This window comes from Megachile rotundata, chromosome 2 (genome assembly GCF_050947335.1).
Source record: "Megachile rotundata isolate GNS110a chromosome 2, iyMegRotu1, whole genome shotgun sequence".
Lineage (NCBI taxonomy): Eukaryota > Metazoa > Arthropoda > Insecta > Hymenoptera > Megachilidae > Megachile > Megachile rotundata.
Window position 1 is genome coordinate 17,530,855 of NC_134984.1, and position 25,458 is coordinate 17,556,312.

Genomic DNA, 25,458 nt, shown 5'->3' on the forward strand with positions numbered 1-25,458 from the left:
GATGTTTATGATAATTATAATATTTATGATTTTTATGATATTTATAATATTTCTGATTTTTATAATATTTATAATATTTATGACGTTTATGATATTTATGGTATTTATGACAGAGTCTTCAAGCGTACCAAAAATTATTTCTAACTGCACATTTTAAAAGCTGCATATTTCATTTTATTAAACATCAATAATAAATGATTTTATCATAAAATTTCAATTACAGTATTTTTAAAATAAATAAATTCACGAATACAAAAAAATCCACGAGGTGTACGTTGCATACAGGTATAGCATATAGACGGTAAATTAATCGATACTCGTTAGAATACCCTCTTATCATACGCACTTTATCACGTTTTATCTCTACAGTGTCTGTTATCGAAGATAGTGCCAGAAGAGATTCATCAAAACAATCCACACTACACCTCGCAATTTCATGTAGAAATTGTTTACATACGAGAGATTTAGATATGTGAAATTTTAGGGATGTGCAAACTTAGGAATCTCCGTACACAATTTTTATTTTTTAATTTTTATACACTTGAAAATTTTAAAGTTTAAAAATTTGAAGTTTCTGCCTAAGTACTTTAAATTTCGAGATGAAGAATAATCGTACAAATAATTTTCTGATTCATCCCTCGTACCTAATTTTTAATCTAAAGCTAACCTAACCTGTCCACATACTCGAATTAAACCTAGCATTAAGTTCACAAATTCTTTACCTCCAAATTTGAAAGCAAATTTGATGAAATAAAAATAAACTTAATGAAATAAAACCTATTACACCCCAAATCGGTATGATGATTAAAAAAGCTCGTGTGTACTCAGCTTAATTTGAAAAGTAAGATCGAACGATCCCGATCGCGCTGTCGGCGCAGCGTCAGTTGAAAGTCACGGTCTTCCTCTGTCATGGCCGCGAATCTCCGGTGTTCCGGAGCTCGCATCGATAACCATAGCGAATACGAGAACGCGTATCCGGCCAGCATCGAGGAGGAGGAGGAAGCTTTTTACGATACGCGGTGTTAAGGTCGTGGCACGTGGTGGCCAGCGACGGAAGGATCGCGTGGGTCATCCACGAGGCGATGGACGGCCGCCGCAGGATGAAGCTCAGGAAGCTTTTCCGTAGTCGAATGTCACGGGCCACTGTTTTCGCCACGAAGCTCAAACAATGCGTCAGGAAGCAGCCGACGAGAGTCCGGAAATGCATGTGCTTGCCATCCAATTATGCCCTCGTTGAATTCCCCGTGGTCTGGTCCGAACTCAGGTCCGTAATCGCTACTCGTCGAACCCCCTTCTTTTCACAAACGTATAGGATGTTTTAATCGGACAACCCTTCTCTTCATTCTATTTCAATGTGTTTCATTAAACTTGCCTTTTAATTGCGTGAGATATTGTGTCATAGAATTTAACAATTTTTTTTAACGAAATCATTGATGATTTTACACTGACATGTTGACTTAATGAAGATTTTGTATGATACTCTTAATTACAATGTATGTATGTGGATCATGTTGCAACTGCAAAATTGTGTCCTGCAATTTAACAATTTTTTTTAACTAACTCATTAATGATTTTACCTTGACATGTTGACTTAATGAAGATTTTATATGATACTCTTAATTACAATGTATGTATGTGGATCATGTTGCAACTGCAAAATTGTGTCCTGCAATTTAACAATTTTTTTTAACTAACTCATAGATGTTTTTAGTCAGACATGTTGACTTAATGAAGATTTTGTATGATACTCTTAGTTACAATGCATGTATGTGGACCATGTTTGAACTTCATAATTGTGTCTTACAATTTAACAATTTTTTTTAAGTAACAAATTGATGTTTTTAATCTGACACATTGACTTAATGAAGATTTTGTTTGATACCTATATAATTATAATTATATGTATGTGGACCATGTTGGAACTGCAAAATTGTGTCCTGCAATTTAACAATTTTTTTTAACTAACACATTGATCATTTTAGCTTGATATTGACTTGGTAAAAATTTTCTGTTGAACACTAAATCTACCTGCCTATATTGTACATTTACTTTGAAATTAAAAATGAAGTTGAAAAATGAATTAATAAATGATACAACATAAATTAATATGTACATTAATTCCTTACTTTGACAAAAGTCAAAGACTTCAAGAAAACCACTTCAAATTTTGTAACTTGAAATAATCTTGCAAAACGATCATTTCACCCCTTTGGTAGTTTTAGTGAATAAATTAATAAATGATACAATATAAATTAATATATATATTAATTCCTTACTTTGACAAAAGTCAAAGACTTCAAGAAAACCACCCCAAATTTTGTAACTTGAAATAATCTTGCAAAACAATCATTCACCCCTTAAGTTTTCACCCCGGTAGTTTTAGTGTGAACTTATTCTTGACCAGCCCCTTAATCTCTATAACCCTAAAAAAGACTAATCTCCATAAAACTAAAGTTCATAAATAATAATATAATAGAATTTATTGAAAGCAGAATCGAAGGATAAAACTAGAGAACATTTCAGTTTTCGAGTGCTAGTTTAATTAAATAAATGTCTGGCGCGAGCGAATCTATTGTACCGACGAAAAGCCAACAATGAGAGTATTTCAGTATTGTATTTAACCATCGAGTGAATTCGTGTCGATATTCCAGAGCAAACCAACAATTGTGCGACGGTGCAGTGAGATGCGCCAGGAACCAAGTATTCCCAGTGCACCGTGCCATTTTGTCAGCCGTCAGTCCATATTTCAAGGCCCTTTTTACCAACAGCCTGAAAGGTGGCAAGACAGAGACCACGGAGGTCGCTATAGACTCAGTTCCCGGTGAAATTTTCAGTTTGATCCTCGATTACGCTTATACTGGAACGTGTAACGTGAATGCCGACAACGTCGAACAACTTTTACCGTTGGCCGATCAATTTGAGGTCCTCGGTGTCGTTCAGCTTTGCTGTCAGTTTCTGTTGCAGGAACTTCGACCGGAAAATTGCTTAGGTAAATTGTTACGCTAATTACTCAATCAATTATTATGTTATTGGGTAAGTTTTAAAAATGGTTAAATTAAAAATTGTCAATTTTAAAATTCTTAAATTAATGTGTCAATAAAAATAGTCAGTTTTAAAACTTACATGTGGTTCATAAGCTTTGATGATATTTATGTTTGAGTCATATTAAATTTGTCAAAAAATTTGAAGAGTTGTTGCATTTATTTTTGACTAACATAATTATTATTTAAAACTGGATCAATTAATATGTAGCAATTTTTATTACATATGCAGGTGGTTGAATGAAATTATTTATCATTGTGGTTTGACATGGTTTGATGATGTCTGACATTGTTTTTAAAAATTACTAAATTAAAATTGTTTAAATGTTACATAAAAAATAGTCAACTTCAAAATCAATGTCAAAATCTAACAGTGCCTCAAAAGAAAAATTCTTATAAACAAACAATTTTTGCGTCATGTAAGAGATCATCATCGAAGATAATCATCATAATAATGAAACATTATATTCATAAAATACTACAATTTTTTGTATTAATTTTTAAGAAATGTTTTAAGAAAGATTTGATACCAAGAATGTTTGTATTACATTTATGCAGGAATTTTTAAATTCGCGCGTCACTATTTCTGCCGCGACCTAGAAAAGAAAGGCCGGAAATACATTCGCCATCACTTTAAGCGGATACTGCAAGAGAGCCCGGAATTCAAAGAGCTGACGAGCAAAGAGCTCGAAGCGATCCTACGTGACGACGAGCTGAACGTTAAAAACGAGGAAATAGTTTTCGACGCCGTTAAAACCTGGATAGAGTGTAACGTGGAGGAGAGAAAGACCTATTTACCGAGGCTCTTGAAATGTGTACGCTACGGTTTGATGAGCTACAATTTCTTCACGAACAATGTTCTCGCGTGGAAGATCATCGAGGAGGATGAAGTGAGTAACTGATCGATACGAGAAAAATGAACGTTCTTTATTATAATGGTAGAAAGAGGAAGAATTTGATCAATTGTATTTTATTTGTCATATACTCTCAAGTGCAGTCTGTCAATTATATATTGTCAGCAATGTGCTTTGAATTATATTTTTTCAGCTTTATTTTATCACTTTTATACTATCACTAATATACTTTCAATTATATTTTATTATTTATATACCATCAGCAACATGCAATCAATTATGTATTATCAATAGTATCAATTACATCAATAAAGTTCATAATGTACACCCACGAAATATCTTCAGCAACCTTGTATTATACAGGCTTGTATATGAAGGCAATCAATTAAATATTCACCCCAATGTGTTAGTCAGCAAACTATTTGTAACATCAAGGTTGTACTATTAACAATAGTTACATTTATCCTGTATTCGTATTTAAGTTATGTCAGCAGGTGCTCATGTCAGCTAGTGCATACCTAAGCGAACAGGAGGCAAAACATGGGGGTGGAGAGATCGACCCGAAGAATCCTCTAACTAAACCACGGATTCCGTATGAGATCTTGTTCGCGATCGGTGGCTGGAGCGCTGGGTCCCCAACGAATTTCGTGGAAACCTATGACACTAGGTATAATAACTTATGCTGGTGCAGTAGTGATGCATGATATTAGATATAGCGATCTATGATATTAGGTTTGGTAGCAGCCTTTGATGGTATGGTAGTAATCTGTGATAGTAGATGTAGTAGTAATCTATGATATTAGGTACAGTAGTGACCTATCATACTAGGGATTGTAGTGACCTATGATACTAGATATAATAGCAACCTATGGTACTAGGTATAATAGTGATCTATAATGCTAGATATAATAGTAGTGATCTACGAAACTAGGTATAGCAGCAATCTATGATATCAAATACACCACCGAAATGTGATACCACTCCATCTGATGTGCCCTCACTTTAAACATCTTCCATTTCAAATTATATGTGCATCTATTTTTTGTGAATGCGGCGTTGATTTAACAAGGCGAAAGTCGTGATCAGGCCTCGACTCACAGGGTCCTGTAATGTGAACTCTAGAGCTGACAGATGGTTTCTATCAGTGAACACGGATGCCACACCGAGGGCTTACCACGGCTTATGTGCTTTGAACAATCTCATCTACATGATTGGTGGCTTCGACGGTAACCAACATTTCAACACGGTCAGATGCTACGATCCACTGACGAAAGAGTGGCGAGAGAGAGCTTGCATGTATCACGCGAGATGTTATGTCAGCGTTTGCACTCATGGTGAGATGTTTCGATTTACTATGCTTCGAATTAGCAACGCATCGAATTACTACGCTCTGAATTAGCAATGGATCGAATTACTACGCGTTGAGTTAGCCACGTGTCGAATTACTACGCGTCGAATTACCAACGTATCGAATTACTACGCGTCGGGTTCGCCACGTGTCGAATTACCACGCGTCGAATTAGCAACGCGTCGAGTTAGCAACGTATCGAATTACTATGCGTCGGGTTCGCCACGTGTCGAATTACCACGCTTCGAATTAGCAACGCGTCGAATTACTACGCGTTGAGTTAGCAACGTATCGAATTACTACGCGTCGGGTTAGCCACGTATCGAATTACCACGCTTCGAATTAGCAACGCGTCGAATTACTACGCGTTGAGTTAGCAACGTATCGAATTACTACGCGTCGGGTTAGCCACGTATCGAATTACCACGCTTCGAATTAGCAACGCGTCGAATTACTACGCGTCGAGTTAGTAACGTATCGAATTACTATGCGTCGGGTTCGTCACGTGTCGAATTACCACGCTTCGAATTAGCAACGCATCGAATTACTACGCGTCGGGTTAGCCACGCGTCGAATTACTACGCGCCGAATTAGCAACGTATCGATTTACTACGCTCCGAATCAGCAACGCATCGAATTACTAGGCGCCATACTACATACGCCCCGTATCACAACGCGTCGATTTACCACTCGTCAAGTAAGCAACGCGTGAAAATACTGCACACCGAATTTCACCGCGTCGATTTACCACTCGTCGAATAAGCAACGCGTACAAATACTTCCCACCGAATTACATCGCGTCGATTTACTACGTCTCGAGTTAACAACGCTCCCACTTCAGACCACACGAACCCCAAACACAGCTACACGCTAAAGCGCCATTAGTATGCACGAAAGTCGACGCGAAAACGAATTCCCTGATCCGTGAATACAAATTGCGGCCATATATCGAGAGTCTCCGATATTAGAACTTTTATTCCCAGCTAAAATACTCTGTTCGTGTATTTACAATTAGGTGGGAAGATTTACGCTCTTGGTGGCTACAATGGCCGCACAAGAATGAGCTCCGGCGAAAGATACGAACCGCAAAGGAATCAATGGGAAATGATACCACCGATGCATCGACAAAGATCAGATGCCAGCGCAGCTGCTTTGCAGGACAAGATTTATATCGTTGGAGGTTTCAATGGGCGAGAAGTGTTAAACACAGCCGAGGTATTCGATGTTGAAACGAACCAGTGGAGTTACATTCAGCCGATGCTCAATCCACGTTCCGGTGTCTCTTTGGTCGCCTTTCGAGACAGTCTCTATGCTCTTGGTGGCTTTGATGGTTTCAGCAGACTTAGTTCTGGTAATTTTTCCAATTAAAACTTTCTTTTCAATTTTTTACTCTTTTGCACCAAAAACTGATTTTCAAGTGCACGTAGATAGTTACTGCATACTTTGCTTGCATACTGCAATCTTTGTTTAAATTATTTATTAAATGCCGCTGTATATTTCTTTGGAGTGACATGATGCTCAATGTTCAATGGTGCATGTTCATCAGTGTTCAACGTGCAAAGTTGTATGTTCAATGTTTGATGTTCAATGTTCAATCGTACATATTCATCAGTGTTCAACGTGCAAAATTATATGTTCAATGTTCAATGTTCAATGTTCAATGTACAATGTAGAAGGTTCAATGTTCCATGTTCAACGTTCAACGTTCAACGTTCAACGTTCAACGTTCAATGTTCAATGTTCAATGTTCAACGTTCAATATTCAATGTTCAATGTTCAACGTTCAACGTTCAATGTTCAATGTTCAATGTTCAATGTTCAATGTATAACGTTCATTTTTCAGTGTTCATTGTTCAACGTTCATTGTTCAATGTTCATTGTTCAATGTTCATTGTTCAACGTTCGTTGTTCAATGTTCATTGTTCAACGTTCATTTTTTAGTGTTCATTGTTCAACGTTCATTTCTTAGTGTTCATTGTTCATTGTTCAATATAAAATGTTCAATGTAACTGCCTCATTAACCGACATTGTCCAAACCACCTAAATAGAAATGAACAATTTTTGTGAACACGTACATATGTTCAAGTAGCATTGTATTCTACCGCGTTGAAGTCAAGCAACGTGAAGAGCGTCAGAACGCATTCTCCTCGAGTAAACAGTATTCGCGCTGTGTACAAATGTTGCTGACCAAAAGCGTTTGGGGTGCGTCGTGACGCCCCATTGCGCAGATATCCGATGCCACGTAGAAATTAATGTCTCGCTACGATATCGATCCTCTGATCTCGTAGGGGAACGTTACAATCCGAATCATTCGGAGGATTGGCACGCGGTTCCGGAGATGTTCAGCCCTCGCAGCAATTTCGCCACGGTCATTCTGGACGACATGATTTTCGTCGTTGGTGGCTTCAATGGTAACACTGTTCTGCATACCTACACGAATTTTATTTTTCAATTTATAGCTCGATATTATTGGTTCGATATTAAGATTGCTTCTAATCAAATTAATTTACAGGATCCACAACGATCGCGTACGCCGAATGTTACGATCCAGATACCAACGAATGGTACGACGCGTCGCCAATGAATTTGAACAGAAGTGCTTTGAGTGCATGCGTGATCGCCGGTCTTGCAAATGCGAGTGAATATTCTTATCAGAGTAAAGCTCGAGACCTAGGTCAAGGTATACCTCTGAAGAAATTATTGATAAGGATAAAAAAATTGCAAATAAATTACATTAATTTGTCACTATACAATATTTTTAACAAATGAAATTTAATTATTTCTAATTGACTTTTTAACAGACGTTCAGTAATTTTTCATTAATTGATTTTCTGACAAACAAGATATAACATCTAATCTTCTAGTAAATGAATTCTAATAAACTTTCATCCACGTTCAAATATATTAAGAAACTACAAAACAATGATTCACGTTCATAAAAATTGAGGAGTAACAATATCATAAGATGTGTTGCTTTATTAAAATTTTTTTTTCCTTTAAGAAATATGTAAAATACTGTTCTCTTTTAAAAGTGAAGAATGTTTGATGTAGTAGTATTTCCATGACTCATCTAATGGGGAAATATCTATCGTTAGGTCAAGCATCGTCCGAGAATCAAGATAAAACTAACCAAGGGGGTGAAGGGGCTGTTGAGACGAATGCTACCATTTCCGTGGAAGAGGGTGAATCCGTGAACTTCGACGAACTCGTTCAGGAAGAAATCTAGATGAGATGGGGAACAATGTCAGCAATTTTCTAGAATAGACAAGGAAATATTCAGCGTGCGGAACATGTTACCGAAATACCAAAAAAAAGGCTAACATCGAATACCCGAGATCTGTGTACCATCAAAAATATCTAAATCTAATGTGATCTTAAATTATTCTGTCATTAAGGGACCAAAAAATTCAAATCCTAAAATAATTTAATTGATCGTCACAAAAAATGACGAAGTAAAAAATGATGGTACGAGATATCGAAGTATTCGTAAAGATAAAAAGTGCAAAGTAACAAGGCAAAAAGAAAAGGAATTAAAAATAGACCAAGCGTCTAGGATAAAAAAAGAGAACGAAAATATGGTAGGTATGAATTTTTCAAATTGATGTTTTACTTTTATAGCGTCTTTTATGAATCGATAAATTATCGCGTGAGTTACGCGGGTTTTAACTGTGATTAAATTATTCCCTTTTTTTTTTCACTCTTTTTTAATCGAAAATTGCATCGTAATTTTGTAGGGGATATTTATTTTCTTGTTACTAGAACTATTTTTATTTCCAGCCTCTTTTTTTTATACGGCACAATTCGCGAAATCTACGTGCGACGGAAAACGCAGCGCGAAACGTTTTCCAATTTTATCGATTCGCGTATTAGCTAATTTTTGAACTTAAACGAATATTTTATGCGTCTTAGAATAATTTTTCCCGTTGTTCGGAGAACTTTTTTCTGAAAAAATCGGCACGGAGATACACCTGCACGGTTGTTACGCAAGGTGCACGAGAATTTTTCAGTTTCCTTTTTTTTTTTTAAATTAGACAATTCGAAATCGTATTCGCTTTTTATGACGTTCGTCCCTGCATGTGTATCTCGACAGCGTACTTTTTGTGATCGAGATCCTGACGTGCCTTGGTCTGTTATTTTAATCGAATAAAAATATACGAACTGTTTATCTGGTGTTTTAATATATTTTTGAAATTGCAGCTAACTGAAGAAATATGCAAAAAGTACACAAAGATTATTTTTAAAAAATAGTTTTGTTTTGACTATTTCGTTAATAGTTCATTTCAGTAGATAAGAGACATCCTCTGGGCATTGATTAGAAATTAAAAATTAGTGCAACGAGGGTTGAATTATTAGGCGTCGGGTTAGCCATATGTGGAATTACTACGCGTTGAGTTACCTACGTATCGAATTACTACGCGTTGAGTTAGCAACGTATCGAATTACTACGCGTCGAGTTAGCCACGTATCGAATTACTACGCGTCGAATTAGCAACGTATCGAATTACAGCGCTCCGAATTACTACGCGTCGAGTTACCCACGTATGGAATTACTACGCGTCGAGTTAGCAACGTATCGAATTACCACGCTCCGAATTAGCAACGTATCGAATTACTACGCGTCGAGTTAGCAACGTATCGAATTACCACGCTCCGATTTAGCAACGTATCGAATTACTATGCGTCGAGTTACCTACGTATCGAATTATTACTCGTCGAGTTAGCAACGTATCGAATTACCACGCTCCGAATTAGCAACGTATCGAATTACCACGCTCCGAATTACTACGCGTCGAGTTACCCACGTATCGAATTACTACGCGTCGAGTTAGCAACGTATCGAATTACCACGCTCCGAATTAGCAACGTATCGAATTACTACGCGTCGAGTTAGCAACGTATCGAATTACCACGCTCCGATTTAGCAACGTATCGAATTACTATGCGTCGAGTTACCTACGTATCGAATTATTACGCGTCGAGTTAGCAACGTATCGAATTACTACGCTCCGTATCAGCCATGCATCGAATTACTACGCACTGAATAGCAACATATCGAATTACTACGCAACGAATCAGCAACGCGTTGAATTACTAATCGCCATACCACTACACCCCAAATTACTACACACCATTGGTAACAGAATAGAAGAGTATACAAAATAAAAATAATGAGAAAGGGATGAAGTGACATACACGAACGGTAACGGTAATAACACTAGACACCTCTCTTTTTTATTAATCTATCTCATTTATGTATACGTAGATTTATTCGCTTTTCATATGCATCCATATACTATGTATAGTGTATACATTGTTGTTACTCGCTCATCGGCGTTGCTCTCGCAACTACAAACGTTCTCCATCGACGGTTTCCTCCATTTTCTCTCTCGTATATTTTTTGTTTCACTGTTCGTTTCTTATGTTAGTCGTCTCGTCGAGTCCTTTCCACCCCTTCGTGCCGGATCCGCGACAAACTCTTTTTGTATCGATCGACAACCGGGGTGAAACGCGTATCCTCGCTCTCGAGGCAACGCGTTTCCGCGCGCGAACGCGAAAATCGCGTTGGAAACACGCTGAACGCTCGCTACTTTCATAATCGTATCGAAGACACGACGACGTTCGAGATATATTACAAATACGCAAGTTAGAAAAGGGTGTACGCGAGTTTCTCGTATTTTATTAATTAATCGGAACGCGAGTGATTTAGAAGCGAAGACCGAAAACTTACTGAGTATCTACACTGAGAACACAATTTTTACGAAAAAATAAAATACATTATGACGTGACTTTTCATTCATTTCACATCACGTCATAATTATTTTTACTCGTCATCCGATATTTGCAGAAGCTTCTTTTGCATGCAAAATAAATTTGGTAATCAAAATTTGCGACAATTCTTGCTAATTCCCTAATTATTCATCTCATTTGCCACAAGTAATTCTTGCTAATTCCCTAATTATTCATCTCAATCTTAATGAGAGATTTCAAGATAATTAAATTTTGAAGAACGCAAACGATTAAATGTGTATTATTAGCAGAATCTATTTTACTCGAATAAAACCAGTTTCTTAGCTTCTGATCCACTCGATTTATGCGGCGATTAAAATAACGACAGAGGGTGAGGCACAAAATCAATGGCAACGATACGATCTTACTGAACGAGAAAAGTTCCAAGGACTTTTGTGCTTCGTAGCTCACCGTGGGATGCTTATCGTGTAATTTGAAATTCTGCCGTACGAAAGTCGTACTCGTGTTACAACACGCTCGACAACTATCGTAAAATTTGAAGTATAAGATGCACGGTTCCCGAATGTGCGCAATTCTTTTTATATTGTAAAGGCGTACACGTACGAGTGCATAGGTTAAACGTTTACATTGGGCGCAGAGGGTTTACAGTTAACGATATTATGCGGAGATTCGCTGTACCTTGGCCGCCATTTTGTTTAACAGGAAACTGAAGTTAAGGACCATTGTTGGCGTTCATTGTTGACGTTTAATTATGTTTTAATTTCAAGGTTTGTGAGTTTGTGAATTTGGGAAATTTGATATTTAAGGTTTTGGGGATTTTAGTACAATTTGTAGATTTTTTAACTTTTTTAAATTCACAAATTTTACAGATGTGAATTATTAAATTTTATGGAATTTGTCAAGTTGGTTAATTTTCATATTTTTCTACTCCTAAAGGTCCAAATTTTCAAATATCTTAATCTTCAACTTCTCAGGTCCCCACATCCTCAAATTTGAAATATACAATTTTTCAAATTTACGCACCCCTAAATCCCAAAATTCCTAAATATCTCAATCGCCAACTTCTCAGGTCCCTACACTCTCAAATTTGAAATATACAAGTTTTCAAATTCTCCAATCCCTAAATCCAAAATTCCCAAATATCTCAATCTTCAACTTCTCAGGTCCCTACACCCTCAAATTTGGAATATACAAATTTCCAAATTCTCCAACCCCTAAATTTGCAAATTCCCAAATATCTCAATCTTCAACTTCTCAGATCCCTACACCCTCAAATTTGGAATATACAAATTTCCAAATTCTCCAACCCCTAAATTTGCAAATTCCCAAATATCTCAATCTCCAACTTCTCAGGTCCCTAACCCTCAAATTTGAAATACACAAGTTTCCAAATTCTCCAACCCCTAAATTCCCAAATTCCCAAATATCTCAATCTTCAACATCTCAGGTCCCTACCCTCATAATTCGAAATACACCCCCTCAAATTCCTCCCTCCCCCAAATCACAAAATTCACAAATTTCAAATTTCCAAACCCAGAGATCTTAAATTCTCAAACATCCACCCCCCAAATTCGAAAACACGAAAATCCTCAAAATATACCAAAAGTACAAATACAATAACACTTTTATGTAACATACAGACCTTACAAAAGCCTTCACGCAGATAATTAAAAATAAAAAACATCGTACAGCGAGTCTCATTTCCGCCCTCTCTGTTTTCTTTCCATCGGTGACATTCGCGAGCAGCAATTGGCAGACGCGGCGTCACGCGTCTTCGTTGCTTCGATTACGATTAGTGTATAACGTTTGTTTGTTTTTTACATAGATTGTTCTGAGCAATTGAGATCTAGTATTGGAGGGATTTCAAATACCTGAAATGTTAGTCACTTGCCTCGTCGTTCCTCATGATTCATTTTTCTTCACCGTCACAATCACCGTTCGAACGCAGACGTCTTCTTGATGACTCTTCCTCTCTCCGTGTTGCCGTTTTTTTTTTTTAATCATTTATACTTTTTATTCTTGTTTTATTTAGAATACTCTCGCGCTCTCTCTCTCTCATTTTACGCGTCTCATCCTCACTGCACGCACTCACACACTTATCTGAGAGTAACAATTGACATGCGTTTCGTAACTTTCCTAGCGTCTAGACAATGTACCGTTACACTGTCTTAATTTATTATACTTCGTTTCCTTCTTTTTTTATCTTTAATTGTTTCTCCGTTGATCTCTTTCGATATCGGGCTGTAAAAAAGAGCCACGATGCAACGACGCTGTCTCGAATGTTAAAAAAAGCGGGAAACAAAGGTTTTACGTTTTGTTCTCCCCCATTTTCACGGTGATGTTGAATTTTCTGAAGATAATGACGATGATGATGATCGACGCTCGAGAATCGTTCCTCGCGCGTTTATGTCTCGTATTCCATCAATTTTTATTTTCTCTCCTATTCAAGGGCTGTCGAGTGCTTTTCTCGATAGCCTTGGATTTCCCGATAGGCCGAAAATTCGATACTCGATGCGGTCGGGATAAATGCACGAGGTAGTTCGATGATATTTATGCTGTTGAACAAGGTGGAATCAGAAATAAAATTAGAGTTGGGGATTTTGAGAATTTGGGGGTGGAAATTTTGGGATGGTGAGGGTTGGATTTGGAGATTTGGGATTTTAGGATTTTGGGATTTGGGGATTTGGTAATTGGATATGTGGAAATTTGGGGGTATGGGAATTTGGGGATGTGGAAATTAGGGGACCTGGGGATTTGGGGGCTTGGGGATTTGGGGGCGTGGAGATTTGGGGGCGTGGATATTTGGGGGCGTGAGAATTTGGGAATGTGGGGAATTTGGGGACGTGGGAATTTGGGTATGTGGGGAATTAGGGAACGTGGTAATTTGGCGGTGTGAGAATTTGGAAATGTTGGAATTTGGAGATGTAGAAATTTGGGGGTATGGGAATTTGGGGATGTGGGAATTAGGGGCGTGGGGATTTGGGGGCGTGGGGATTTGGGGGCGTGGAGATTTAGGGGCGTGGAGATTTGGGGACGTGAGAATTTGGGGACATAGGAATTTGGGTATGTGGGGAATTAGGGAACGTGGTAATTTGGGGATGTGGGAATTTGAAAATGTTGGAATTTGGGGATGTGGAAATTTGAGGGTGTGGGAAACAAGAATTTGCAAAAATATAATAATTTGGGAATACATAGAAACTTGTAAAATCAGAGATTATAGCCTTCTGAGATCGGTCTTAAGTTTCTATCCTCTTTCACCCCACTCAACTGCCACATGTATCCGGAGATCACATGTACCTATAAATCAGACCCCATCTCAGAATCCTTGCACACGTCAAAAATAACTTAACCCAACCATAAAATATCATCGAACTACCCTTGACACATCCCGCCATGCTCCCACCTCCATAAAAGACCAGCATACTAGTAGGCCCATTCGTTCGCGTATCATAAGCATAGGTCCATTCGTTTCGATCATTGGATGAATCGTCGCTGATGAAGGTCCGACAGAATGACGCTTAGGAACCTAACGAGAGAAGCCGATCGACGATTTATTAAAACGTGTCCGAACGAGTGGCCGCGTGTTGTGCCGTGTAAAAACGTGTCGAATTGTCCCGTTTCGAACGTGGTGGTCGAAGAAGGGGGAAATAGGTGAAACGGGGCAATTGTCGGCGGGACGCGATAATTAATCCTAATAAGATCGCAGACGTCACGGAGAGTTACGAGAATCCGCTCCGAGTGCTTTCTCCTTTCCTTGGTGGTTCGATCGAATGTTTCGTTCCTTAAATTGCTAGGTTAAGTCCGTTCCTTATCTGAAGTACTTCAGACCCGCCACCAACAGGAACTTCTCGATGAAAAGCTCGGAATCGAGGACGGCGATGTGCGCGGCTCGGCCAATCAGGGCGTTCGCTGTTGCCGGTAACGCGTGGTGCACGTCGTATCTCACCAGACTCACCCCCGACGAGGACATCACTGGGTACAGGATGTTGTGCACCATCTCTCGATACGCTGCACCTGCAATGGAGACGAAAATCTCAGAAAGAGGACTAGCGAGAAATTTTACATTTTTATATTTAGATTGGAATTTACATATGGGGTGAGTTTTGAAGATTTGGGGACTTGCAGGCTGATCAATTCAAGGATTGATAAATTTAACAATTTGTGAACTTGGAAGTTGATAGATTAAAGGATCAGTAAATTTAGAGGTTCATAAATTTAATTATTTGTAAATTTGAGGGTTAAAAAATGTTAGCATTGGGGGATTCAGTGTTTAAGACATTGAAAAGGTACTTGAAAAATGTCCCGCTTAAAAAATTTTGTTTAAAAATTGCTTTTGACACGGTACAAGTAAAATAAACACAAGCTCCAAACTATAATTTAAACAATTATTAAAGCAACAATCAAATTACACCCTACGGACCTTATAGTCCCATTTTCTTGTTTCCTCTTTCCAACCACAAGAAAACATTTAACATCCAAGATACAAAAGTTTGATGATAAAAGCAGCAGGAAATAAAGTATTTGCTCCGAAATGGAACGTCTTCCGCCATTAAGCGAAGACATATGCTCCCTAAGCTCCAGGAAATGGTGGTTCATTGATCAGAAAGACAGATACGACTCCATTTTCGTTGCTTACCAACGGTAAGAGCGGACTCTTATTCCCTCGAGTTGCCCCGGAGATCTGTCCGTTTGTTAAAGCTGTATCGCTAGACATCGATGAAAAATAAATGGCGTTCGATTACCTTGATCGGTCGAATCCCGTACGGCGGCTTTGCAAAGCTCTATACGAGCGGAATGAAGCGGAACGTATCGATCCTGCGCGCTGCCGCAAAGAAGAACGTGTTTGAATTTCTCGAGATTGCTCTTCTGGCTCAACCGGAACATGAACGATCGTCTGACATCTGACGCATCTTTCATCGCCAACTGTAGAAGCGATTCTGATTTCTTCAACTTCTGCATGAACCACATACCTGGACAAAGGTGGACAAAATGATTTACAGATGAACGATTTACTGGAATTTATGTGATGGGGATAGTTTGATGTAATGTGATGATGTAAGATGGTGGAATATAGGATGATGTTGGGTACAACTGGTTCAATACTGAGGGATATAGTAGACTGATACAGTGTTGGATGATATATGAGGATGCAAGGATGATATCACATGTGATGATAAAAGGATAATATCACATGACATGATACAACGTTGGATAATATAAGATGATACAAGGATGATATCACATGAGCTGATACAACGTTGGATGATATAAGATGATACAAGGATGATATCACATGAGTTGATACAAGAATGATACACATGTGATAATATAACGTAAGATGACACATCAAAAGTAATGCAATTTAGATGATATTATAGGACCACATACATAGAACAATATTATTGGATAACATAACTAAAATAACACAGTCTGGATGATACAGAGTGATTCAAAATTAGGGCCTACAACATAAGATCAGTTTACCTGCATTAACTAATCCACTGGTGTTGTAGAGTGTCCCCAAATGTGGACCGCTCAGGCTGAGAAATGTGTGTAAACGTGGAAGAAGCGGTCGTAATTGAGGCCGCGTTAGAGCGCTCCTTATGATGATGGTCCCTAAAGAATGTCCGATAAAGCTCACTTTCGTCGGGTTCAGTCCCGACGTCTCAATATGGTGGAGTATCTCGGCTACCAGTCGGTCGGTCATCCTATCGAAGTCCGAGAAAGTGTCACCCTTTCCGAACAGACAAATTAATTTATTCCCACGTTCCAAATTTTTGTTCCTAACAAGTTTCTAACACTTCTGCAATTATTACTTGGTGACATTCGATACTTAGGACTTCTGAGGAGGTATATGATAATATGAGAGTTTGAAGATTTGGGGATGTGGTGATATTTGGTGAACTCGAGGATCTGAAACTTGCAAGACTTCAGGATCTATCAATTTAGGAATCCTATAATTTAAGGATCCGTTTCTTCCTTTTCATATTTTAAAGTTCCTACTAAAAAAAATTACACAAGACCTAAGAAAAGATAAAGAGTTTAAAAAGATAATAAAAGCCTTGTGAGGGGCTACGAATCTAAAATTAACTAAAGACTAAGAGAACATCTAAAGCTAAGAGAAGAAAAAGAAAAATGATATCCAACTCACCTGATTCCTCTCAGACATCAAAAAGTCTAAATGCGCCCCGGGAAGACTCAATTCTAAGTACGTCTTGACCAAACGAAGATCAGCAGGATTGCCATCTAAACCGTGCACGCAGATGATCAAGTGAGCCCCTTCCGGTGAGAATAGCCGGTACTCGTTGCTGATGTGGAAGTACGGCATGGTCGAAGCCAGGGTTGGATAATCACTAAGAGGCACATTGGATCTTAGAGGTTTAACCGACGACGGGGTCAGAAGGTCACCGTATCCAAGGGAATGGGCACGTTTATGGAAACGCAACTGCGCTTCCTTGCGTTCTCTAGAGGGGATCAGGTAGACAAAGAGAAACTTAACTATAAAACACAAAGACCCACGAGAACTAATGACCGCGAACTGAAAGACAGACTCGAACGCGGCAAAAATATCAAATAAAATAACTCTAGCTTTCGTTGAAAATGAAAAAGCACTCAAGATTCGTATCTAACAAGGTAGGTGCTACGATGGAGGAGCTACAGCTAGAGCTAAAGATTACTCAGCTTCTCTGCCAGCGAATTTCGATTATCATAGGATGACAACCATCCTATGTGTCATTTTACAACATGGTTGCCAAAGCTAGTTTTCAGAGAACCACACAGCAAAGACAGCGAAAGCTTTAGCCCAGACTACGATAGAATACCGTGCGTGTGAACCCTCACCTGTAGATCTTTCCGGAGAAGCTCATCTGTCGCTTGAACTCCTCCTTGCACTTCTTGAAGTTGACAGCGTCGTCCTGAGTCGACTGCAGCAGGTCCTTGCCCTCCTGATAGCAATCCAGACAGATATCCCTAACCCCGTACGCAGTCTCCCTGTCCCTGTCCCTCTCTCGGTCCCTGTTCTTCTGTGGACTGCAGGGTGCGGTCTTCGTCTGTTTCGGACTCCTGACCGGCTTCACGGTCTCGTACACGTGGTACAGAGGGTTGTCGATGATCGCGGGCGGATCCCGGAACTCCTCCGGGGGCGGAGGCTCGTCCTGGAACATCTTCGGCGGCGGCAGTCGCACCTCCTCGTACGAATGCTCCTCGACGCTCTCCTTGGTCGGCGTTGGTCTCTCCTTCCTGGGGACGATCTTCGACAACTTCTGACGGAGCTGCTCGCTCGACAACTTCGCGTTCCGACGTTGCTCCGAACTGGACGTGTCCCCGCTGCTCACCCAACCGGAACACTCGGACGTGAGGTTGCTGGAGCTGGAGCTGGTCGTCGGGCTGCTGGGTCGACTGGACGGCGGACTAAGCGGATTTGGAATGACGGGAAGATTGTTGCTAAGGCTGTCCTTGCTGTCGCGGATCGGCATGCAAGGCAAAGACACTGCGCTACGTGGCACCACGACCTTGTTCTGCGCCACGGGCACGCTGGCGCATCTCAGTCTTTTCACGTTGGGCGGCGGTGCACCGGCGCTTGAGGTGTCGGACGGCGTCGTGCCGTTGGTCGCTGAGGCTTCGACGGGAGACTTTATGGGTTCCACCTGTGGGATCATTTCTTACTTCAGAAAATGACAGTTGACATATATTCCCAATATATTAACTTCCAGAATACCACATTTCCAAATCAAAATTCGTAAATAATCTTCTGATCACTAAGTATCCAAGCTCCCAAATCCCCAAACTCTAAACATCCTTACGTTTACCAGCTCCTAACTCTCTAAACTCCTAACTTGTCACATCCACAAGTTCCCATATCCCCAAATGCATAATGCTAAATGCTAACTGACTCCATCACAAATCCAACTCACTCATATTCAAGACACCCTGCAACTCTTCAACCTTACCTTCAGAATAATTTTATTGTTATTCTCGACCTCCAGAACGCTCGTGATCGGAACTGGAGGGGGATGCCGATACTTGGGCAGAGGTGCAACAGCAGGGTCCTGATATGCAGGCGGCGGTGGAGCCGTCTTCCTGTTTCTATGGCTACACTTCCTATTCTCCTCGTTGGGATGATCTATGTCCAAAACAGGCGCGGAATGTGGTCTCCTACCGTGTCTGTCCCTCCTCCTCTTCGGCTCCGACATGGCTGTCATCACTTTGTAGAACATCTCATTGGTCACTTCCGTCCTTTTTTCTTCGCTCTGCGGTCTCCTGCGTTTGTCCTCGTAACATGGCGCCACACCGTTGCGAGGAGACTTGACAGCCGGCCTCTCCTCTCTTCTTCTGGGTCTCTCCCTGCGGACATCGCAGTACTCGTTGCGGTCGACTTCGTCCAGCAGTCTCTCGGTGCTCTTTGGTCTTCGCGGTCTCTCGGTCACACCGTGCGTTCTTCCGCTGGTGCCGTTCGTGCGATAAAAGAAGGAGTCCGTGGTCGTCGACGTGTAGTTCGTCCTTTTGTACAGAGGATCGGATATCATCGAGTGACTGTTCGGTAATCCTCCGCCGTTCATCGAGTCCTGAACCTCTCGATTCCGCTGGTTGTGGCTCCCACCAGTCTTCCCGATCGTGTGGTACCTGCGGGATTCCAACCCATTCGACTGATTGTACTTCCCGCCTGATTGATGAGTCTGCTTTCGAGAGTTGCCTCGATATGTCACCCTGTCCAGGGTGGCTGTGTGCAAGGGTTGCTGTTCCGGAAGGAAGCTGTCGCCGTTTACGCTCGACTTATTCGACAGGAAGTTGTTCTGGTCGTTGCTTACTGGTTGCAGAGGCTGTCGGGTGGCTATTCGATGGCTTCGGGGCTCCAGACGAATCCTTCTTGTATCCAAGGAATGATAATCTGAAAATTGTAATTCGTTTGACACTTGAGTTAGCTTAGAATGCTTCTATAGGTTTCATTTTGAAAATTCTGGGAGAAATAACTTAGGATTGCCTCAGATACAACTTGCTTTAAATTTACACTTTCTTAGATTCACGTTTCTTTGGCCTGTTCTGAAATCGAAAACTATTGGTAGACAGCTCTTATCTTTGTCTCTACCCTTAGGAGGTCTACATTGCACATTGGTGTACATGGAAGGTGGAGTGGTGGCTGAGAGTAGGGTGAGTTCTCCTAAGGGCGAATAATGTGCAGAGAGGCCAGTTTTTACTGAAAGTTCAAAGGGAGTGTTCTAGAGCGAACATAGTAAATGTGGAGTGTTCTAGAATGTGTACACACTACAAGCAGAGAGAAGTAACTTTTGTTCAGAAGAAACGAAGAGTCATTCACATTACTCATTTATGTAAAACTAATCCTTGAGCTGCTATTGTCTTGTTCAAAATTAGAGTCATTATTTTTGGCATTAACTCATACTTAATTTTATCTAGAATTTCAAGTTCTGAAAATCTATGAACATTATTGTAAATTTCATTTGAAAGAGACTTCTCGGTTTACAAAGATCTTAACTCTATCGCACAACATCTCATACCTTCAATAACATTGGAAGTCTTGCTCTCGTTCCAGCAATCCGTCTGTCCATGGTCCACGGTCGCCACAAAGGTGGGTACCGTCAGGGTCTGCTCACACTTGTTCGAGGGTCTATAACCCGGCAGCTGTCCACCAGGTGGCAGTTCAGGAAACATGGCAGCCAACAGCGAAGTGATGGATGTGTTCTGAGGATCAATCTGTTGTCTAGGAAGCACCAGCATCTGTGTGGACTTGGCACGAGGCAAAGGGACCACCGGTGTGGATCCCAGGGATGGGTTTGGCGCCGAGCAGGCCTGCTGCCCCGAGGGAGGGAAAAGCGTGTTACCGGACTGTGCCGTGGACCTCTGTCTTCCTCTCGAGGGCACCGTCGCCGGTGGAGTGACGTTCCTTGTACCGCCTCTCTGTCTAGGAAACAGCTGAGTAGACACGGACCTAGGCAGAGTCTTCGGCGACGTTCGGGGTTGTACAGGAGCGATATCGGGACCCAGCTGATCCAGGGACTTGCTGTGCCTCGCCGGAAGCGTAGAAGGAGTCAACGTCAGACGACCCTGGATGGATCCGATGTCCTGGGCCGCACCTTCGCTCCTGGGCGACCAGATCCCCATGGACCTCGACTCCAGGATCGCCGCGATCCCGCAACTGCAGTCGTCCATACCGGGAACTGAGAGACACACGTTGTATCCGAGTACCCTTACACCTGGATGACTACTGTACAAGACTCTCGTGCTCACTTTTTTCGTCGTTCTGATACTTGCCGCTGTTTCGGTGCCGCTGCTTCATGTCCACGTACTGGTCCTCGAAGATCAACGGCAGGGAGTGCAGGTCCCCGTCCAGCTCTGGACAGTGAACCGGAAGAGGAGGCAAGGAAGCCAGGTACCGGGATCTTCGAGCCGCTTCGCTTACGGCTTGGTAGGACTGGTAGTTCGCGTCGTAGCAGCCCCATGCTGAGGTCCTGGGATTCTCCAGCACGAAGAAACCCTCCGCGAAACGCTTCACCTTAACGATAATTATTTATCATTAAGTGTTTCATCTGTGAGACTTTGGCATATTTGAACTTTGGTATTTTGAACTTTGCAAAGTTTTGTTTGAAACTTGCAAATCAAGTTCCAGTAAATCTGACAACCAGTGTCCACATTCGATTTAAACGAAATCCAGATGTATTAAAAATAATTAACTCACCCTCAGTTGATGATGAATTCTCGCAAGGTGCTGATGTACAGCCTCCCGTCCAGAGAACGCCTCCAGAAAATGTTGCCAGAGAACAATGTTTTGTGCGCAGAGTTGAGCGATATCAGTTTCCTCCGTGTCCATCATCTGCAACCATACCATCAGTCGATCGAGCTAATTAAAGTAGATAATTAATACAAACCTTGGTGATTTCTTTGTGCGTGTTCTGAGCGAGCTCGAGCGCTCTCTGTTGGCAAGAGGGTAGGAGCCGGGCTAGATCGGCTAAATCGTTGAGCAAAGATTCTCTGGCGGCCAAAAGTAGCCTGATCACTTCCTGCTGCACCAATTTCGCATGCTGTATCCTCGTCGCCGAACCGACGCATCTCGTCGTCGTTTCCTGGAACAATTTGCATCGATAACTGGACAGCTGCATACTCGATCGCGAAATTTCACACGTTTGAAACGTGAACTCACGATATTTCCTAACCCGGCATTGTTGTCTCCGTTCGCAGCCGACTGTTTAAATTGCAGCCATGGTTTCCCTCCACGTGGCGCGCTGCGAGCACATTACTCGGTTAATTGTCTGTTCGCGAGGTTAATTGAAACACGGTCGACTCTGCTCGATACTCGTAGCACGAGGGGAATAAAATTTGAATCAATTATGCTGATTAAGTCGAATCGATTTTCGAGATGGAATTAGTTACACCGTTCCATTTTTCGCGCTCGGTGTTATGAAGTCTCGTTATATGGCCGTAGTTATTGGCACGGAACTGAGAAGGGCTATATAAAAAGAACACCTCTCTATCGAAGTTTGAGAACTTGTAAATTGTGATCAAGTCTGAATTTGATTATTTGAAAATTTGTACATTTTTGAATTTTATTAGACAATTTTGCAAATTTACAAAACTAAAGTAAGTTAAAATATTTGGGATGAAATTCTAAATAACCAAATATATGCTTCACCGTTAAATTCAATAATCTACACGTATTCCGGCAATATACGAAACATTCGAAACTCACCAGCTTTGTACATAATGAAGTATGCTCTTCCTGCAGCCGACATACAAATGCAATCAAACGATCAACATATAATTTTAGTAATTAGATACATATAATAATAAAAATTGATACCGACTTGATGTACGGTTGATGAAGAGCCACAAGGCAAGCATGGATCGTCATGGACACCGCAGCTAGATGAAAATAATCGAAGAGGACAGGTAGGTGATAGTGAAGCCCTTTCGTTGGTGCGAAGTTCAGCTGCAACGCCCTATGAGGTAGAAAAGTAAACGAGGCTTGTCAAACCTTCAAGGTGAAACATGAAAGCACACACGGCCAAGGTTATCGATCTTCGTGTATAAAAGTCTGTGGGAAAGTTCTGCTTCTTAAAGCTCGCTTTCGTTCTGTACGGAGCTCTGAAAAATTTGAGGGGTCTGAATTCTGCTCTCCAGTCTACGTTTCGATTTTCTTTTTTAATATTTCATGTTGGCAGCTGGGGTTGCTTACGTTGTAAGGACGGTTTAGGACGTGGAATTTTTGGGGGTTGTGTAGCTGAGGATTTGGGAGTTTGGAAAATTGAGGGTTTGGGGATTTAGAGGGTTGGAAACTTGGGAGTTTGGGGATTTGGTGACTTGGGAGTTTTGGGATTGGGGAGTTGGAGAATTTTGAATTTAGGGATTTGGGGACGTGGGGATTTGGGGACGTGGGGATTTGGGGACGTAGGGATTTGGAGACGTGGGGATTTGGGGGCGTGGAGATTTGGGGGCGTGGAGATTTGGGGGCGTGGGAATTTGGAGACGTGGGAATTTGGGGGCGTGGGGATTTGGAGGCGTGGAGATTTGGGGGCGTGGTGATTTGGGGGCGTGGAGATTTGGGGGCGTGGGAATTTGGAGACGTGGGAATTTGGGGGCGTGGAGATTTGGGGGCGTGGGAATTTGGAGACGTGGGAATTTGGGGGCGTGGAGATTTGGGGGCGTGGAAATTTGGAGACGTGGAAATTTGGAGACGTGGGAATTTGGGGGCGTAGGGATTTGGGGGCGTGGAGATTTGGGGCGTGGGAATTTGAAGACGTAGGAATTTGGGGGCGTGGGAATTTGGGAACGTGGAAATTTGGGAAATTACAACCATGAAGAACTGAACTTTCACCACATCCAAATATCCAAATCTAAAAATCCCAAACTCCCACAACTACAACATAAACTTCAAACTACATCAAATTCCTCCAAGCCACCGCACCTGTACATCAAATATCATTTCACCAGATCCCACGATCGCCGGTTTCATCACGCCTCAGAAGCGCAAAGGAGCATAACTCTCACAGGTCTCGCATGTCCAGATTCGTGTCGGTTTCTCTACCGCAATATTCGCGTCGCAGTTCACGCTCTGCCGATCATCGCGCGGTTTCTCGATCTGTTAGGCTAAAAATCCGCAAGACGCTCACCTAGACGACACGCAGGCCATGTTCCCAGGTTGTGTCGGCTCGCTGAACCATAACTCGACGCCGAGATTGAAGTGGGTGCGGGAGAGAACTTCCTCGATCTTATGGCTGTGCACGAGCACGTGCGCACGGAATAGGACCGAAGTGCCGAGTGTCACCTCCTCGTTTCTGTAGAGGATCTGAAAGCGCTTGCTCGTCCCGGGTGCCTCCAACGAGTCTGCAACAATGAACAGATTGCGTCTTCTGGATCTCGTTCTTCTCGAGTGCAACGCGAGAGATGCATTCTGGAAAGACGCTGCGTGTCTGCAGCGTGATTGCTTGGATAGGTGTGTACCGAGAATCGGAACTGCGTGATGGGGGATATCTGTTATCGATTATTGACGGGTTATGGATGGCTTTCGTTATACGGGGTGTATCATGTGAATCGAGGTGTATTTTCAAGTTTTTATGTTCTTCGATGTTAAGAATAATAGGCAAAACCCTAAATTCCCAAATCGTCAAATTTTCAAATCCCCAAATCCTAAATTCAAAATTTTTTGAACCCCTAAGTTCCTACGTTTCCAAATTCCCCACGTCCCCAAATTCCCACGCCCCCAAATTCCCACGCCCCCAAATCTCCACGCCCCCAGATATCCACGCCCCCAAATCTCCACGCCCCCGAATTCCCACGTCCCCAAATCCCCACGTCCCCAAATTCCCACGTCCCCAAATTCCCCACGTCTCCAATTTCTCACGCCCCCAAATCTCTACGCCCCCAAATCTCCACGCCCCCAAATCTCCACGCCCCCGAATCCCCACGTCCCCAAATTCCCCACGTCTCCAATTTCCCACGCCCCCAAATCTCCACGCCCCCAAATCTCCTCGCCTCCAAATCTCCACGCCCCCAAATCCCCACGCCCCCAAATCCCCACGTCCCCAAATTCTCACGTCCCCAAATTCCCCGCGTCCCCAATTTCCCACGCCCCCAAATCTCCACGCCCCCATATCTCCACGCCTCCAAATTTCCACGCCTCCAAATTTCCACGCCTCCAAATCTCCACGTCCCTAAATCCCCACGCCTCCAAATCCCCACGTCCCCAAATTCCCATGTCCCCAAATTTCCAAACTCCCAAATCCCCAAATCCCCAAATCCCCAAATTCCAATTTCCCATCCCCCAAATTCCAAAACCCCCAACTTCCCAAATTTCCAAACCAACCCTCCAAATTCTCAACTTTCGATCCCCTAAAGTGTCCACTTCTTTCCATTACTACCCTTAAAATGCAATCCGAATGAATAAAACATGCACGACTATTACCGTCCATCACCCCATAAATTCGCGGAGTTTCATCGAAATGTATGAGGCTGATGGCAC

General features: G+C 41.7%; 2 protein-coding genes across 8 annotated transcripts in view; one reads left to right on the plus strand and one right to left on the minus strand.

Annotated features, from left to right (window-relative positions):
* Nucleotides 1-872: 872 nt before the first annotated feature.
* LOC100884053 (kelch-like protein 10) lies at nucleotides 873-9,408 on the plus strand. Its single transcript, XM_012288492.2, has 9 exons — nucleotides 873-1,264; nucleotides 2,652-2,989; nucleotides 3,600-3,931; nucleotides 4,378-4,562; nucleotides 5,018-5,229; nucleotides 6,259-6,594; nucleotides 7,532-7,654; nucleotides 7,756-7,923; nucleotides 8,339-9,408. Exons 1-9 carry the CDS (start codon nucleotides 1,083-1,085, stop codon nucleotides 8,467-8,469), a joined length of 2,007 nt encoding a protein of 668 aa, XP_012143882.1. The 5' UTR covers nucleotides 873-1,082; the 3' UTR covers nucleotides 8,470-9,408.
* A 1,036-nt stretch (nucleotides 9,409-10,444) lies between these two features.
* Nucleotides 10,445-25,458, minus strand: part of LOC100883831 (protein FAM135A) — a 45,867-nt gene continuing 30,853 nt past the window's right edge. For 3 of the 7 annotated variants that reach the window (XM_076528895.1, XM_076528894.1, XM_076528896.1), the window contains 14 exons: nucleotides 24,110-24,323; nucleotides 22,805-22,939; nucleotides 22,690-22,719; nucleotides 22,144-22,225; nucleotides 21,872-22,066; nucleotides 21,682-21,816; nucleotides 21,234-21,498; nucleotides 20,504-21,163; nucleotides 18,941-19,878; nucleotides 17,832-18,637; nucleotides 17,143-17,455; nucleotides 16,476-16,725; nucleotides 15,734-15,961; nucleotides 10,445-15,005 (listed from right to left, as the gene is read on the minus strand). In XM_076528895.1, coding sequence (XP_076385010.1) covers nucleotides 14,800-15,005; nucleotides 15,734-15,961; nucleotides 16,476-16,725; nucleotides 17,143-17,455; nucleotides 17,832-18,637; nucleotides 18,941-19,878; nucleotides 20,504-21,163; nucleotides 21,234-21,498; nucleotides 21,682-21,816; nucleotides 21,872-22,066; nucleotides 22,144-22,225; nucleotides 22,690-22,719; nucleotides 22,805-22,939; nucleotides 24,110-24,323 — 4,457 coding nt within the window. In that variant the 3' untranslated portion in view covers nucleotides 10,445-14,799. The remainder of the gene's footprint in view (nucleotides 15,006-15,733; nucleotides 15,962-16,475; nucleotides 16,726-17,142; nucleotides 17,456-17,831; nucleotides 18,638-18,940; nucleotides 19,879-20,503; nucleotides 21,164-21,233; nucleotides 21,499-21,681; nucleotides 21,817-21,871; nucleotides 22,067-22,143; nucleotides 22,226-22,689; nucleotides 22,720-22,804; nucleotides 22,940-24,109; nucleotides 24,324-25,458) is intronic. The other 4 variants (XM_076528897.1, XM_076528899.1, XM_076528898.1 and 1 more) reach the window with 4 other exon arrangements.